This window comes from Scomber japonicus, chromosome 12 (assembly GCF_027409825.1).
Source record: "Scomber japonicus isolate fScoJap1 chromosome 12, fScoJap1.pri, whole genome shotgun sequence".
Classification (NCBI taxonomy): Eukaryota; Metazoa; Chordata; class Actinopteri; order Scombriformes; family Scombridae; genus Scomber; species Scomber japonicus.
The window spans coordinates 20,624,775-20,640,580 of record NC_070589.1 but is presented as its reverse complement, the minus strand read 5'-3'; the positions used below and the strand labels follow the sequence as shown (position 1 = coordinate 20,640,580).

General features: G+C 36.0%; 2 protein-coding genes across 3 annotated transcripts; one reads left to right on the top strand and one right to left on the bottom strand.

Moving 5' to 3' along the window:
* Positions 1-4,132: 4,132 nt before the first annotated feature.
* On the bottom strand, positions 4,133-6,695 carry LOC128368941 (5-beta-cholestane-3-alpha,7-alpha-diol 12-alpha-hydroxylase-like). The gene has a single exon (XM_053329870.1). It carries the CDS (start codon positions 6,687-6,689, stop codon positions 5,154-5,156), a length of 1,536 nt encoding a protein of 511 aa, XP_053185845.1. The 5' UTR covers positions 6,690-6,695; the 3' UTR covers positions 4,133-5,153.
* A 4,778-nt stretch (positions 6,696-11,473) lies between these two features.
* On the top strand, positions 11,474-13,348 carry higd1a (HIG1 hypoxia inducible domain family, member 1A). 2 transcript variants are annotated; one of them, XM_053329879.1, is made up of 4 exons: positions 11,474-11,602; positions 11,955-12,029; positions 12,258-12,392; positions 12,647-13,348. In XM_053329879.1, the coding sequence occupies exons 2-4, from the start codon at positions 11,960-11,962 to the stop codon at positions 12,715-12,717; spliced, it is 276 nt and encodes a 91-aa protein (XP_053185854.1). In that variant the 5' UTR covers positions 11,474-11,602; positions 11,955-11,959; the 3' UTR covers positions 12,718-13,348. The 2 variants fall into 2 exon arrangements, with proteins under 2 accessions (XP_053185854.1, XP_053185853.1); XM_053329878.1 differs by having other exon boundaries at positions 11,496-11,650.
* The last annotated feature ends 2,458 nt before the right edge of the window (positions 13,349-15,806 follow it).

Genomic DNA, 15,806 nt, shown 5'->3' with positions numbered 1-15,806 from the left:
GTTGGGCATCTGCATGACATTTATAGAACCCTTTCACCCACTTCATTCTGATGGAGATGTGTTTTGTAGTACACATATATATAGCACTGGTGAGTTGATCACGATTTATTGGATTTTTCAAACTATTGGCCAATTAAGGCGTCTGAGCTGGACATAAGCATTAGGGGAAGTTATCCCGGAGTGTGGTTGTATTGCACTAATGACAGAGTACCAAACTTAATACTACCAGGCATCCTTGGCATGAACATTGCTAACAGATGGAGGATGGTAGCAATTTGCACAATCTGACACGGCTGGAGTAGAGTAGAACACAATGTACTTCATTTTAGTGGACACAACAGTTAATAATGGCTCAAAATGCTGGTAAGAACAAAATGCACAACCTGCATAATGCATAGTCTATGTCAGGGGACTGCCGTGGAAATTCACCCCTTGCACTTGACTTTGATGAGGAAAGAATCGATTTCCCTAATACAATATTGTCACACTGCCATTTAATGCTCAGAGCATGGCTGACTCACACTTGATACAGACAAAACAGCTGCGGTAGTCATACACAAACAGACGTGGCAGGACATGCTTTAGCATAAACAGACATCTTTGAAACCTACCACAAACTTGTTTCTATAACTGTCATTAAGTATTTTAAGTAATTCACACATGCAAGTTACATATTTATACAAGACTTTCCCTCACAAGACACAAGTCAGCAGATGCTGGTAGAGACATGTAGGTCACCAACCATTTCAAATCCCAAATGTTAAATATCCCAATTCAGTGACTGTTGTTTCCATGGTGTTGAATAAATTGACTGACTAATTAATGAAAATTCCATAAATAACTGGTGTCAATATTAGCCAATTATCAGTTTTAGTCTATGAAACATAGCTCTTCATTTGTGAGTGTAATTTTGGAGCAAGTCCTCTCTAGGGAAACAATCAAGCATAAAGTGGGGATGTAAATCAGAAAATAAGGAATGATGTTGCATTTTATGAATGACAATAGAACTTTAATGACCAAAATAAAAATACACGTGTACATGCACATAGTTTATCAGTTTGGCTTTGGTTTGTGAGTGACTCACGAAAGAAAATCATTTACCTCCAGTCTGATGAGGTGGTGATGTGCAAAGGCCTTTTACAGTTAAGACAAATCTCAAACGTACACCATGTAATGAAAATAAGTGAGACATTAACCCTTTTATCTTATCTACACGTCACCGACCTGGGCTCTGATTGTGCCAACAAGAATATCAGTACACCAACGTGAGGAAGCTTGTGTTACATGAAAAGTTAGATGTGATTGTATGACTGCATTCAGATAAAAACATGAAATGAAGTTAAACGTTTTTAAACTAATCAATTAATTATCAAAATTGATTTTAGTACAGCATTCACTCACTTAAAGAATATATATAATTAATTAATTAATAATAAATAGTAATCGGGGCACCTTCAATAGCTTTGAATTTCTTTTAAAATTGATTTTGAACTTCCAGTATGTTGTTTTGTTCTTGGTACCATCTGTTTAAACTTTGTTCAACATGTGTGTGGTTTTATGTATGACCATGGTCACACTCTTGATCTTATATTTACCCTTGGCCCTAACTTTGAACTCTCTTTCTATATTTGATTTTGTCTTTGACTACAAAGGTGTTATCTTTTGCACTATGCTTCAGTTTTTTCTCAACCGCAGAAACATACAGTACATTTTCACTTCCTCAATACCCACTCTGCAGCTACTTTTTCACCTTGTTTTTCTGATTCTTGTACCCACCCACCTAATTTTTCTGACATTAATGATTTTGTAACCTGTTCAATGATCATTGTGGTTCTGTGCTAGATACTGTAGCTCTCTATACTGCCAGGTTGTTTTTGTTAGCTAACTCTTCTACTGTTTCCTCTGATTCAACATTTGTGTTCTATGAGCAACCTTTATAGGAATCAACCCCACCTCCAATGCTGTAAACAGTTCTCTTTATAAATCCATACTTTGGGAACTTGACTGTTGTTGTGAGAAAGACTTAAAACAGTTGTGACCTTGTCCTTAAGGCTTGATTTGTGAGAACAGACAAATACAGAAATACAGAAAAAGTCAAGTTACAAGAATTAAAAAAAAAAAAAACATAAAAAGGTAGATAGGCCACAATATCTATTTGGTCACAAGTGTTCAGGCAACATTTGGAATAAGCAGGTTTGATTTATATTCTAATTATATTTATATATACTATGAGGTCCATACTGTAATCATTGGGCAACTGCAAATAGATGTTTCACAACCATTTATTTAAGATATGATGAATCAAGAATGTTGAAACTCCACATCAAAGGGCAGTGTAAAAAAAAGGCAAACTACAAATAATTGTGTTTATTGTGACTTGTTAGTGTTTCTAATCTTTTGTTCCACTATTAAAATTAATTGAAGTGAAGATGCCAGAGACGGTCCATTACAAAACCACAAAGTCCTCAAATTAGATTACATTAAATCTTGAAAGGTTTTTTTAAAGTATTTTCCTGGCCACAACACTGATCGTTTTAAAAGCTGCCAAACAGGGAAAGAAGACAAAAGCATTCTTCTTAAATTACTTCAGTTGCTGGAAATTACCTGGAAAAGATCAGGATGTATAATGAATACCTGATGTGTGCATAATTCTGTGCAGGACACCAATAGCAACAACCAATAGTAAATATTTCAATCCTCCACTAAGCAATTTCAAAACATGGGATGTTTTTTTTCAACTAATAGTGAATCATGTGCAATGTTTAGCAATGTATTATTAATAAAAGAAAGAAAGTTGGGAGAAAAAACATTGCATTTATTCATTATAATTGCACCAAATCAGTCATGAAAATGAATGTGTTTTGGACTTTTCATAAGCATGCATGACCCCATAAACATACTGCAGTATTTACAACATTTCAACTAGAGCATTTATATTTACATGTGCATTATATAATCTATGTTTCAATCTCAATAATGCGAACAAGTGAAAATAAATATGACCCAGTGGAATTTTTAATGTGTTAATCAAAAGTATGACATATGACAGAGAATAAGTGTTTAGAGTCTTACTAATCTCCAGTCTTAATTTCCACATCAGTATGACAAATCTGAGTGAGTCACCTCTTGTCTCTATGTAGAAAAGGATTGTCCTCCTTTGTTTCTCTCTAGAATTCTACTGTTTAGTTTGGAAATATTAATGTAACTGAAATTAAGTAAATATGTTTCAAAATCTAAGCAAAGACTGACAGAATAAAAATGCCCACCAATAATAAAATGCCTAAACTAATATTAAAATTAGTAATTTTTTTAGAAGACCAATGATTCAACCAAGAAAGAGACATCAAATGCTTACTCATAATGTTTAAAGATGGCATGTTTTAGTAGCACAAGTGTGACTATCACTAGAAAAATGTGACCTATTCCCATGAAACTGTGACTCCTGCACGATTACCTGAAACTGAGACAATCAAATTCACAATATTGTCACAAGATTTATTATCTCGACCACTGAGTTCATATCTTAAGATAATAACGGCATTGTAGATTTGAATCACAGCTACTTAAATGTTTCCAAAGCGTTTTTTGATTTTTCACATCTAGGCAATACACTTTAGAGAAGCTTTAAATGATCTGTTTAAACAATGTCATATGGCATGTATTAGTACCAGATGTGTGCCTGGGTCCATGGGTTTGTGTGTGTGTATATGGGTGTGCACTATGCTTTTAAGTGAATGTTTGAACATTTCAACACACATCAAAGCAGGCAAATATTATGGGTTGTTGAAAACTTTCTCCAACATAAAGTTGAAAAAGTTACAATTTGAATTGGCCCGAAGACTTATTCATGGTCCATGAAACAGACTATAGACTGCAAAGAAGGATTTATCTTCAAAAAAGACACAGAGAAAGTTACTAGTAACGTGAGGTGTTACTTAACATAAATAAATAAATTTTGTATAAATACATATATATATTTATTTATTTATTTTTTCATGTGAAATATTTTGTAATATGAACATGGATTACAACACCCAAGCTTATGTAAAAACTGTATGATCAGCAATAGCTACTTATCAATAGCAGCAACGATTAGTTTATTATAGCTGTTGAGTAAATGTAGAGTTAAAGAAAGAGTTACAGTCATGATTTATTGAGCAATTACATTGTAAAACAATACAGCTCAACAGTCTCAAGAGTCGCTACAGTGTTGAAATAGCTTTATCCAGTCCAGTTCACTTTGTCTCTAATTCAGTCTCATGAAATACTTAGGCCCAGCCATTACAAATTGTGATATTTTGGTTAAGTAAAGGGTTTATTACAAAGGTGGAAAAATCTAAAAACCCTAAGCCATACATAATCTCATCCTATTACAAAGTCAGTCATTGAGGTTACATGTGCCGTTTACAGGAAGAGGACTTCCCAGTATTGAAAAAACTAACCATGACCTAGTAAAACCAGTCTAGTGATGTTACATATACTGCATGGACAACTGCACAAATGTAAGACACAAGCTAAACAAATCACCTTCCCTGTCTAATCATAACATTACACAAACAAAGACAATGACTTCATCTAATTAGATGTAAAATTAAGTGTAATATAATCACATATTTACAACATATTAGTAAGCTTTTTGTTTTTGACTACCATCTTAATTTCTTTATTACTACAATTTGACTTTTGTAACAATGAATTATTATAGGTTGTCACTTCACCATACTAAAACAAATTTGACATGTAGCTTCACCTATTATATCACAATGGAAAATAACTGCAGTCACAATATTCAGTGTCAAACCAACAATACATTTAAGGTCTATGAGACTATATGCTATTATATTATTGTTGAATTAAATGAATGAAATCTCTGCTTTTGGGGAAAAAATATAGATATCAAGTTGTAATTTATAAACTGTTCAAAATATAGTACTGGTGCATTTTCTGTACTGCATATTAGACAATTTATTTATATCTAAATATATTAAAAGATACTTTATGTTTTGAAGACACATCCATTATGTGCCTGTAATAATATTAGTGACATCAAGGTAAAAATAATATTTCATTATGTGTGTAGAAACATGATTTTCAAATCAAAGCTCACCAAGATGATCAAAACCAAAAACAAACCCAATAAATCGATTGCAGGTTTAATATCTGAGTCTGTATCGAAACTGAACATCATTTTGGGGCTGCATTGATCCAAAGCCCCATCGGCTGTAGTCAATTTCAGGTATCTTCTCATCAGGATTCTTCAGTTCAAACTCAAAGTAGCACAACATCAGAAAAACAAACTGTTTTAGCTCATTGGTGGCAAAGAAACGCCCAGGGCACATGGAGACCCCGGCACCCCAGGGCATGTTGAAATACTTCACTTTCTTCCCTCCTTTGTAAAAATCAGTTTTCTTGTTCCCCTCTGGATTCAGAAAGCGGTCATACTTGAATGAATGTGGATCAGCGTGGACTTCTGGGTCAATGTGAACAGCAATGTAAGGAAAGACTGCCATTCTGTCACCCTTGCGAATGAAGTATTCTCGACCATCAGCCATCTTGATCGTTATATCCTGGAGAACTGCTCTGGTGAGGAGTGGTGCAGCAGTGAGTCGGAGGGTCTCCTCTACAGCACTGTCCAAGACTGGTGTTTTCATCAGCATCTCACGGGTCAGGTCGACTAAAGGGCCACCACGTGTGACTTCCTGCCCAGATTCCTTTAGGACCTTATCAACCTCTTCCTTCACAGCCCTCATAGCTTCTGGGTGCTTCATAAGAAAGAGGAGCAGCCAAAATGAAGAAGGACCCGTGTTGCCCTGAGAGGCCCAAAGAAGCACAAACATGTATCTGTTTATCATTGCCTCTGTCATTCCCATCTCCTCTTTGGCCTGCTGCATGTCCCACACCCAGCGACTAATATTGTCCTTGACCCTCATCTTCTGCACTGATAGAGCGTCCCAGAAGAACTCCATCAGCTTGTGTGCTTCCATCCTTTTCGTCGGGGTCAGGACACCATAAGCCAGGTTTGGGAAAAGCTGGTCATATTTACGAAATTCGTAAAATAAGGCTTCTGATTCAGTTCTGTCTTTCTCTTTGGCACTCTCCTCACTCTCTTCAGACTTGGGTGGCACATTACCATACAGGGATAAGTAGCCAGCCCTGAAAACTATATTGTAGCAGTACATAAACAGTCCATCTTCTATCCAGGTCTTCTGGTCTGCAGCTGAGCCAATGTTGTGCAACATGAGATTCTGCAAATTACTCATCATGGCTTGTGTCATTACTTCCAGGCCTTCCCCCTTGAGATGTTTGTTGCTGGACACCTGGAGAATGTGGTGATCATTCTCTATGGCTGAGTAGCCAAAGACTTGGCGCACCAGTTGCCTTGCAAATTTGTTGAAGTCCAGTTTGTCTCGACTCTCCTTAATAAATGCCCCAAAAGACAGAGGGTCTTGAAGAAATGTTATATAATACCCTCCAAGCTGTACTGTGAATACATCACCATGCTTTTTCTGCATCCTCTCTACAAACTTCAACGTGTTCCTGCGAAACTCTAAGACATGACCCAGCCAAGGGATGGGGCCCTTATCCAGCGGGGGTTCTCGTAGTTGTCGCTGTCGAAAAACCCCCAGAAGGTATAACCCTCCTATTAGAGAGGCAAGAAAACCAAGAAGGATCGGTAGCAGCAGCCCCATGACTGATTCGTCTGACAGTCAAACAAGAGAGTTAAGGTCTACATCCTGCATAAAACAGACTTTGCTCCTCCCTCTACATGTGGGATTGGTTTCAGCTTTCCTGGAACTGCACAACAAAAATGTCCCCATTTTTTTTTTTTAACAGGAAATAGTGAAAGTTGAGAAAGGTACTTGAATATATTTCCATTTTGGGTTTTTTTGTGATTCATCGGTAACTGTGAATGGTTACACACATGATGTCAAGATTTCTAATTACAATTTCTTTTTTGTTTTCTTATTTCTCACATTGTTTCAAAGTGGTAAAATAATGTCACAAATAATCATGTTAGAAGGCATAAAGATATATTTAGAGGTTGGAAAGGATAGATACAAATAGTAATAACAGCTATTCGCTCACACATAATGGATATGAACACATGTAATTATATCAAATGGATTACACATTATGTAAAACTGCATAGTCACCTCAGTAGTAGTCTATTGCTGCACGGTGCAGATTCTAACTAACTGACTGCGTTGTCTCAATGTGGCAATAGCTGCTTGATAACAATTTATTGTAGTTACTGAATAAGAACAAGGTTCCAGGAATGGGTCACTGAACAATTATGCTGTAAAATAGAAACTAGAAAGGGAGTATGAGAGTATGTCATAGGCTGATGCATAATTTTAGGCCTTGGCATCATAAAACATGATATTTTCAAATTAAGTCTTTATCAAAAAGGATAAGGATCTCATGCTACTGTATCAAGCTGCTTTTATTAGTACAGGTACAGTTTACAGAAAGTGTATGTCCTGGATTAAAACCTGCCATTAACCTTGTAGTCAAACTGGTACAGTCATGTTCTTTTTATGTAGTGCTGTTTGATTGTCAGATTAAATATTCTGCGTATTTGGGAAACAGGAGCTACAAAACATAAACCATGCCCTTTCTGATATTGGATTAAACCATTAGATGTATATAAAAAGGGTCTCAAAGGGCAACAGAGGGAGTTGCATTTTCACGTTGACCATATAACAGACATACAGTAGGTGCTACTGAATCCTTGCTTTTCTGTATGTATCTTTAAACAAATGAAAAGAATATAATATTATTATTATCATAAAATGTATTTGAACATAATTAACTGGAGTCACCTGAAGTATTAACTGTAGAAAAGCATGTTTCCTTTATATTGCTCTTAGTATAATTAGATATATAGTGCCATCTACTGGAATATATAATTGCGAAACAATTAGGTAAAAAGTAACAGTGCAGGGATGTTTGATGTTCCTCCTAAAACCTCCAATAAGTTACAGCGTCTCCTGAAAACAATATTTTCAAACCACAAATTCTACTACGCTATTCGACAATATTTCCACATACTCCCGGTAACTGCAGAAGTATCCCCTGAGTTATGAAGAACAAAGACACATTTGGGTAGAAATATGACAATCAAATGACGTCTGGGATCAGTGCCTTGATCAATCTTGCCCCTGATAATCTCACTTTTAATCATATGAGCAACAGCTCCCTGATCACTCCTGCCTCCCTGATGAGTTTACCATTACCCCCTACTGTTAAGACCCTTTTCAGTTTACAATGGCAATTGATTGTCTGAGTACCACCTCCTCCAGATGGCCCTGATTTGTGTTTGAATGCATAGGCCCTCCCTGCTGCCTTTTTGTTTCTTTTCACTTGCTGATCACTGCCTTGACCTTGCGCTATAAAATACTTCCTTTTCATTTGTTCTGGGTCACTCCACTGTCTCAGACCCACTATGTGTCAATACATTCACCAATATTCCAGGACATCAATAAACACCACTATGGCAGCAAACTTACCAAAGTACCCCCACTGATCCACAGTGAGTTCTAACTCACTGCACCACAAACACAAAATAGACTGGGCTAATATGAAATGGTTATTATTTAGCATGTGGTTGCTAATTTATTTATCTAAAAATATTAAAAGACATTATATTTTGAATTTACATCCATCTAAAAACATCCATCCAAAAAGCCTATGTCTGGCCCTGACAGAAGAGGTCACTACATGGCACAAGACAAAAAAATTGGTACTCCACTAGTATGTGGACTACTTACTTGAGTTTGAATTGGTATGGAGATGAGTAACATATACACACACACATTACTGTTAATCATTAATTTGATACAGCAGTGAACAATGAATGCACTGAACACAGTGAGGCTCACATCAACTACACCAACTTGGAATGCAGATAAGGATCCGTGAACATAAACTCTGATCATTGATTTTACTGCCTTACTTGCACTCAGCTTTGGCACATTTCGTTCTGTTCTGTAAACTGAACAGCTACTTTCACTTTGCTACTGATTCTCAAATTCACCACTGTGTGGGGGTGTTTTCTTTAGTCACAGCATCACTGCAGCATCAGAGCTGTTTGATGGAGTCAGTTAACAGTTATTTGAATATATATCAGTACTACTTCCTTATCATTGCATGGCAAAGCAAAATGATACAAAAGGTAGGTTAGAATTTCAATGTCACTTATATTATTATAATAACTTTCATTATTTAAGTAGGTAAAGACTAATTTAGCGTTTAATTCGGGTTAACCAGATAACACTACACAACATGGGGGAAAGAAATATAAAATGTGCATATTTAATTATGTTCCCAGAAGGTTGCTTGGAAGGTAAGTTATGTTTACAAACTACTCTCCTTCTTTCCTCTCTACTACAATCTGCAGTCATAAGGGCCTGGTGCATGATCAGTAGGATCAGTCCATAATTGCATAAAGGAAATGCCACAGGCTCATTACAGCTTCAAAGCTGTTTTTGATGTCCATTCTCAAGAAGGCTGAACACATGCAGATGCTTTCACAAACACTTGGCAAGTTAATATTGTTAAGATGCCAAAAATGTAATTTGTTAATTTAGCTTGTTTGGGGTGTAATTGTATGTCACCTATGTACTATATGTTAACAATACAAACAAGTACACAATTCTTAAGTTAATTTTTGACCATGCAGCACCATTGGTTTCCATAACTGTCATCAGGCTTATTGCAACCAAGAAGTACAACTAATAATAATGCATCATTTACACATTAATTGTACATACTTCTGTCAACAAACATTTTGTTGTAGACTTAACGTGATTTATAAAATAGAAGTCTACAGAAAATGACACTTTAATACTGTACGAGAAAACAGATCTCCACCATGATATAGGCCTAAATTTAATTTAATCAAATAAAACATATGTTTACATGTAACATCTAGATCTGAAAAGTAACTGCAGTGGTACAATAAACGTAGTGCCGTAATAAGTACAATATTTCCCTCTGAAGTGAAGTATAACTATAAAGTAGCACACAACGGAAATACTACTACAAATACCTCAAAATTATAGTTGAGAAAATGTATAGTTGAGTAAATATGTTGTTTCACCACCACTGCTCAACGTCTCATAGCCTAATTAGTGTAAGTATATCACATACACTCCACAAATGCATCTGAAGTCAAATTAGAGACAACTGTAGTTTTTGGTACATCTATCCTGGAGCTGATAAGCACGTTTCAAAAACGTGCTGCAAGGACCAGGCCCAGGAGTCTTGACCAAAAGCGTCACCAAGAGATTACCGGCGTGAAGCGAGAGGTTTCACTGTCACCTACTTCCTCCTCCGTTTAAACACCAGCGGCTCATACTGTTGTATACAGTCTATGGTTGTATTACACAGCCTGTGGTTGAAAGGGAGAGCTAATCCAAAACGTGTAATCAATCGATCAATCAATCAATCGTTCAATCAATCGTTCAATCAATCAATCAATCAATCAAACTTTATTTGTAACACTTTTCATACATCATAATGTAAAAATATATGTTATATATAGGCTATATATAATAAGAATAAAATAAAGTCACTACAGAATAAAGTGGGTAAGACCAGAAATGTTAGTATTATAAGGGGAAAAAGATAAGAGGAAAATAACATAATAAAACAAGTGTAAAAGTGAAAATCAGACCTAACAATTGGTTTACGAAGGGGAAAACAATCAGGAAATAAAATATTATTATTATTATTATTATTATTATTGTTGTGACAGTTTTGGTTACTTTTCAGATGATGTGGTTTCCAATCGTTTTGGCTCTTGATATCTTAAAAACGGCAGTGTGTACAGTGTGTACTCAGGGTCACATTTCAGATTTCTAAATTTTTTTTTTTTAAAACGACATGACATGAAAGTTACTTAATGGTGAAACAAAGGCGTATTTCTTTTAATTATGTAAGAAATACGATTACTGCTGCTGGGTTGGCAGTGAATCACCTCCGTTTCACTATCTTTGATTTCTGCGAGAGGATTGTGCAACTGGTGCTGCGTTCAGAGTACATCGGATTATCTATGAACATCGAATTAAGGCACAGTAATCAAGCTAAACAACTACTGTATATTCAGCCAACTTGAATAATACAGTATTTACTACTGTCATCATATATCTGCGCTTTTCATCTTATTTGGGATTATTTCTAACAGGACAAATAAAGCATTTAACATCCAAACAAGCCCACCTGCGGACACCAAAAAAAAAAAAAGCTTTCATGTACGGAAGTGAAATTAATTTTTAAATCAACAAATATAGGGACCTTAATATTACATCTAAGTTATAATACTGACATATGTTTGATAAACCTCGATGTCATTTAAATAAAGCCTATCCACCAAGCGCCTTGTCTTTACAATTTTGTGCCAGGACTTGAATACAACACAAGCTTCGTAACAAGCTGACGTCAGAGTTGCGTACGATGGTAGTTACATCAGGCTTCAGTCCAGCCGGCTTTTCACTTCCTCCATTGGTGGTTTGAGATTCCAGCAACTCATTAAACCTCTCCAGTTAATTTCTATTAACTCCGTATTGTCAAATCGAGACGCTGCAAAATATCTAAACAAGTAAGAACAAACTTTATCTGCTGTTAAAGCGATAAGTCGTTATTTCATGTGAGTCTATACTACGCATTTTCTCTCGTGTGTCTCATCTGGCCTTTGGTCAAAGGGTCAGCCAGTTCATTATATTGTAATTCAGCATTGTATAATTGTTGATTTATTTAACATTATGTGTGATATGTAGAGTTATTTAGGCCTAATAGGATGTTTGGTCCTTCTGCCCTTCATGCGTAACCTCTGAGCACTTCATGTGGTAATAACATTAGCAACAGACCCTAGTTAGCATGCTACATGCCGTGGGAATATAAGTGTGTTTACATTAATAACGAACTTTTCGCCTCTGTGCTTCTCTTTAAAGTCAAGATGTCTTCTTATGAAGAGAATGAGTCCAAGTTTATGCGAAAAGCAAAGGAGAATCCATTTGTCCCAGTGGGTGAGTACATATTGTCCCCTCATGGTTACATCATGGAGATAAAACAAGTTTATATTAAAAACTCTTAAGTTGTAAATGAGTTCTTTTGTCTCAAAGTATGTTTGGATGTGCACCCAGATCTTTTGTTCTTTCTGTTGTAAAAATGATTTACTACACTGTGAACAGGCTACAGCATTGTGTCTTTAATTAGTAGCTGGTGTAAATTGATCTGTTTTTTGCCCCTTCAAGGGATGGCTGGATTCTTCGCCATTGTTGGTTACAGACTGCTGAAATTGAAAAGTCGTGGAGACACAAAAATGTCAGTGCACTTGATCCATATGCGTGTAGCTGCCCAAGGCTTTGTTGTCGGAGCCATGACTGTTGGTATGTATCCTAAAGTATCATTCTTTGATAACTTCCTGGTTGCATGGTTTCAGTTTGGACCCTGCTACTTTGCTCTTGATCATTGGGATGCTGGAGAGTTTCACTTGTCATGTTTTACATTCCTGGTTATTACAAGTGATTAGTAATAATGTTCTGGCTATTGTCTGGTTACATTATCAACATTTTTACAATTGTTAAATCTGTGTTAAGTATGTGTTCTATAACTTTATTCCCCTCTGCTGCTTTGTTTTTAGGGGTCCTGTATTCAATGTACAGGGACTACATTGTAAAACCCAGAGAACAGAAGGCAGTGGAACACAAGTGAACATGGACTTATACACTTGATATCTTATGTCCCTTAATATTGCCTCATATTAAGGTGTGTCAACATTTATTTTTACAGATGTGTTATATCTTTTGTATGTGCACCTCTCTTCAGTAGCCCACTCTTATTGTAAATAGTTATAACTTAGTTATAGTTATAACTCTCCCCACATTTGCCTGGTTTTCCACCCAGTTCTCCAGTTTCCTCCTACCATCGAAGACATGCATAATAGGGTTAATACCCTTTTCAGTGCCCCTGACTAACTGGCACAGAGAACTGGAATTCCGAGTGTGTGTGCATAGGATGGGTTGAATGTGAAAGATCAGTTTCTACACAGGTATTAATAATAATGTACATTAATAAATACACCTCTTACAGTATCCTCTTAATAGTATACCAGAGGCTCTAGCTATCACCTCTGTATTGAGAAGGGGTATTGAACTCAACTGTTTTGACACTGTGTTTTTGCAGCTGTAAATCTAGTTGGTTTTGATATGTGTGAGCAGATGGCTTTATTAAAAGGATTTAGTTGCCTTGGATTTTGAAAGGTGTGCAAGTGCAATATAAAAAACTTTAAAATCTTCCACATAATTTGAAAACATAATATCTAGGCTAAGCCTAGATTTAAATATACACATATGACAGGTAGCTCGGGATTTTTTTTCTTGTGTCATTGTTTTATTGTCTATATTATTTATTGCACTCTGAGTGAGTTTTGCCTAATTTAAAATGCTTGCACCGTAGCCCACTTTTTGAAACGGGCATCGTGTGCACTTGACCACAGACAGGTCCTTTGCTTCACATTATTTAAACAACTAGGACAAAAATGGCTTTTGGCACACCAAAGCCTCAGCATGTTCCACAAAATACATGCATAAAGCTACCAGATGAAAATGTGTGAATGAAAAACTTTTAAACTTGAAACAAAATCATGAAGGTGTCTTGATGAATTCAATTATTTTAATTCAGTAGGCTTTATACAACATGATTTTTAATCTTGTTTCATATTTCTATCATTATTTTGCTAAAAAGGGGTCCAATGTTTAATTGCAACAGCAGCTTCACAAGTCTTCATGAGACACACTGTATGAGCTAAACTCAACTACACCTACAGACTGTATAGTAGTCTATAAAGTACCATCATATAGCCTACCTTGTGATATATTTTAAATACATGCCTTGTTATTTTATTGAGCCTAGTTTTTGAATGTTGTGTACAGAGAGTAGTTATTTTCTTTTTTTCCTCTGGAAATAAAAAAATATCAATGAAGTCATTCTGGAATTCTGTTGTGTATACATTTTGACACCAGTCCAAGTAGCATGGAAAATGTGTTTTAACTTTTTAGCTTTGTATCATACAATATACAAACATCCACTCAAATGCCAGTTTATTAAGTACACCTGTTGCAGCTAAAACAATTGCAGTTAATACAACAATCAACAGTTCTAAATTGAACCAGCTAAGTGTCCTTTGTACTACAAATGATTTATCCTCTATTATTAACTTTTGACCTCAAGTTGACTGATCAACTTGTGGTCAAACTCTCTCATTTTTACATGCAGGCAAACGAGGCATTTTTATATTTTGTGTATATTTAATTGTTCCAATCAATAAAACCATTACAGATTTTTGAACTTCCCTTAAAATAAATCTTATCTTTCTCACTGTGTTATCACAGTGGGTTGTGCTTTGAAAGCTTTTCTTATGAAATGCCCTACCCATGAAATGTCCCACCCAAACTACAAACAGGAGTGGCATTACATAGATTTAAAGGGAACAAACTGTGACATTGTAACTCTCGTAATGGTCCGTATTACTCATAATGGAGAACAGGGTGTTTACCTGAGATCCTGTAAATATGCAACGACTGAATCATGTCACACTGAACCACACAAAAATGCAAGCACAGATGTCCTGTGTATGTACCTTGTACCTTATCACAATAAAAGAATGATCCTGCTGTTCCACTGTCATCACTCCTCAACACTGTAAACACAATTATATCAAAACAATATCCTTAAGAGGCCTAGGGATGATTTGGGCAGGTTATTGGAGAAGCTTTTACAGGATTCACTATAAAATGCCTTTTTTATGTGGGCAGTGTAAACAAGGAGCCAGAGTATGTGGCCTGTGGTTATAGACCAATGAGATGATGGAGTAAAAGGGATTATCGATTGGCCTGTAAAACAATAAACTGTTTTTTTATTTTGCCATTTTAGGATCCTGCTTATCTTGTCTCTCAGCACTTTTTAAAATGTTTTAGTTTTTGAATTGCTTAAAACAAAAAAACAGGTTGACTTAATCCTAGCAAGAACTTTTTCTCGACTGTAATGTTAATATCCAAAGTGTGAATGTTTTTTTTTGCTTCCTAAGTGTGTAATTCCCAGTCTCATCAAATTATAAAACGACTGAGAGCATACTTACAGACCTCTGGTTCTTTAAATAAATATGATACATTTGGCAAAATGGACAGGGTGAGAAATGAAATAACAGACCAGTGCTAACAGCTGTGAGGTCTAGCACAGCAGCTACATTAGCTCCTTCTTGCTGCCATGACTACTTCCGTGGTCCCGCGAGATCTTCTCCTAAATCTCATGGGCGCTGTTGCTTTGGAAACAGTCGCACTCAACGAGGACGCTGCCAGATACTTCTAGCACACGAAATGATGCAGTGCAAAACAGTGTCTGATTTGTTTGCAAGGGCAGTACATGGATAAATGACAGGTGAGTTGTTTTCCCTCTATTACAAGCCTCAGTTACATGCTACTTTGTTTGGAAGTTGTTAAACTAAATAACGTTATCTTGCTAGTTGCTACAGTCAACAAAGCAAATAGCGTTACATAAATGAGGATACTGCGGATACCACTGCGGCTTTCATGCAACATTTAATCTAAGTATTAGTGTCCAACAAAAATACTTTAAAAAAAAGAAGATTAGTGACTTCAATGGACACAAGATGACCAAAGTGGTAAGAAAGTAGTTTAATTTAAAAAAAACACCTAGGTTAAGCGTGAAAAACTAAAGTCTGCAGTTTAGCATTTACATCATATCCACGATATTACCAAACTGCCCTCTTTTATAACCTAAGT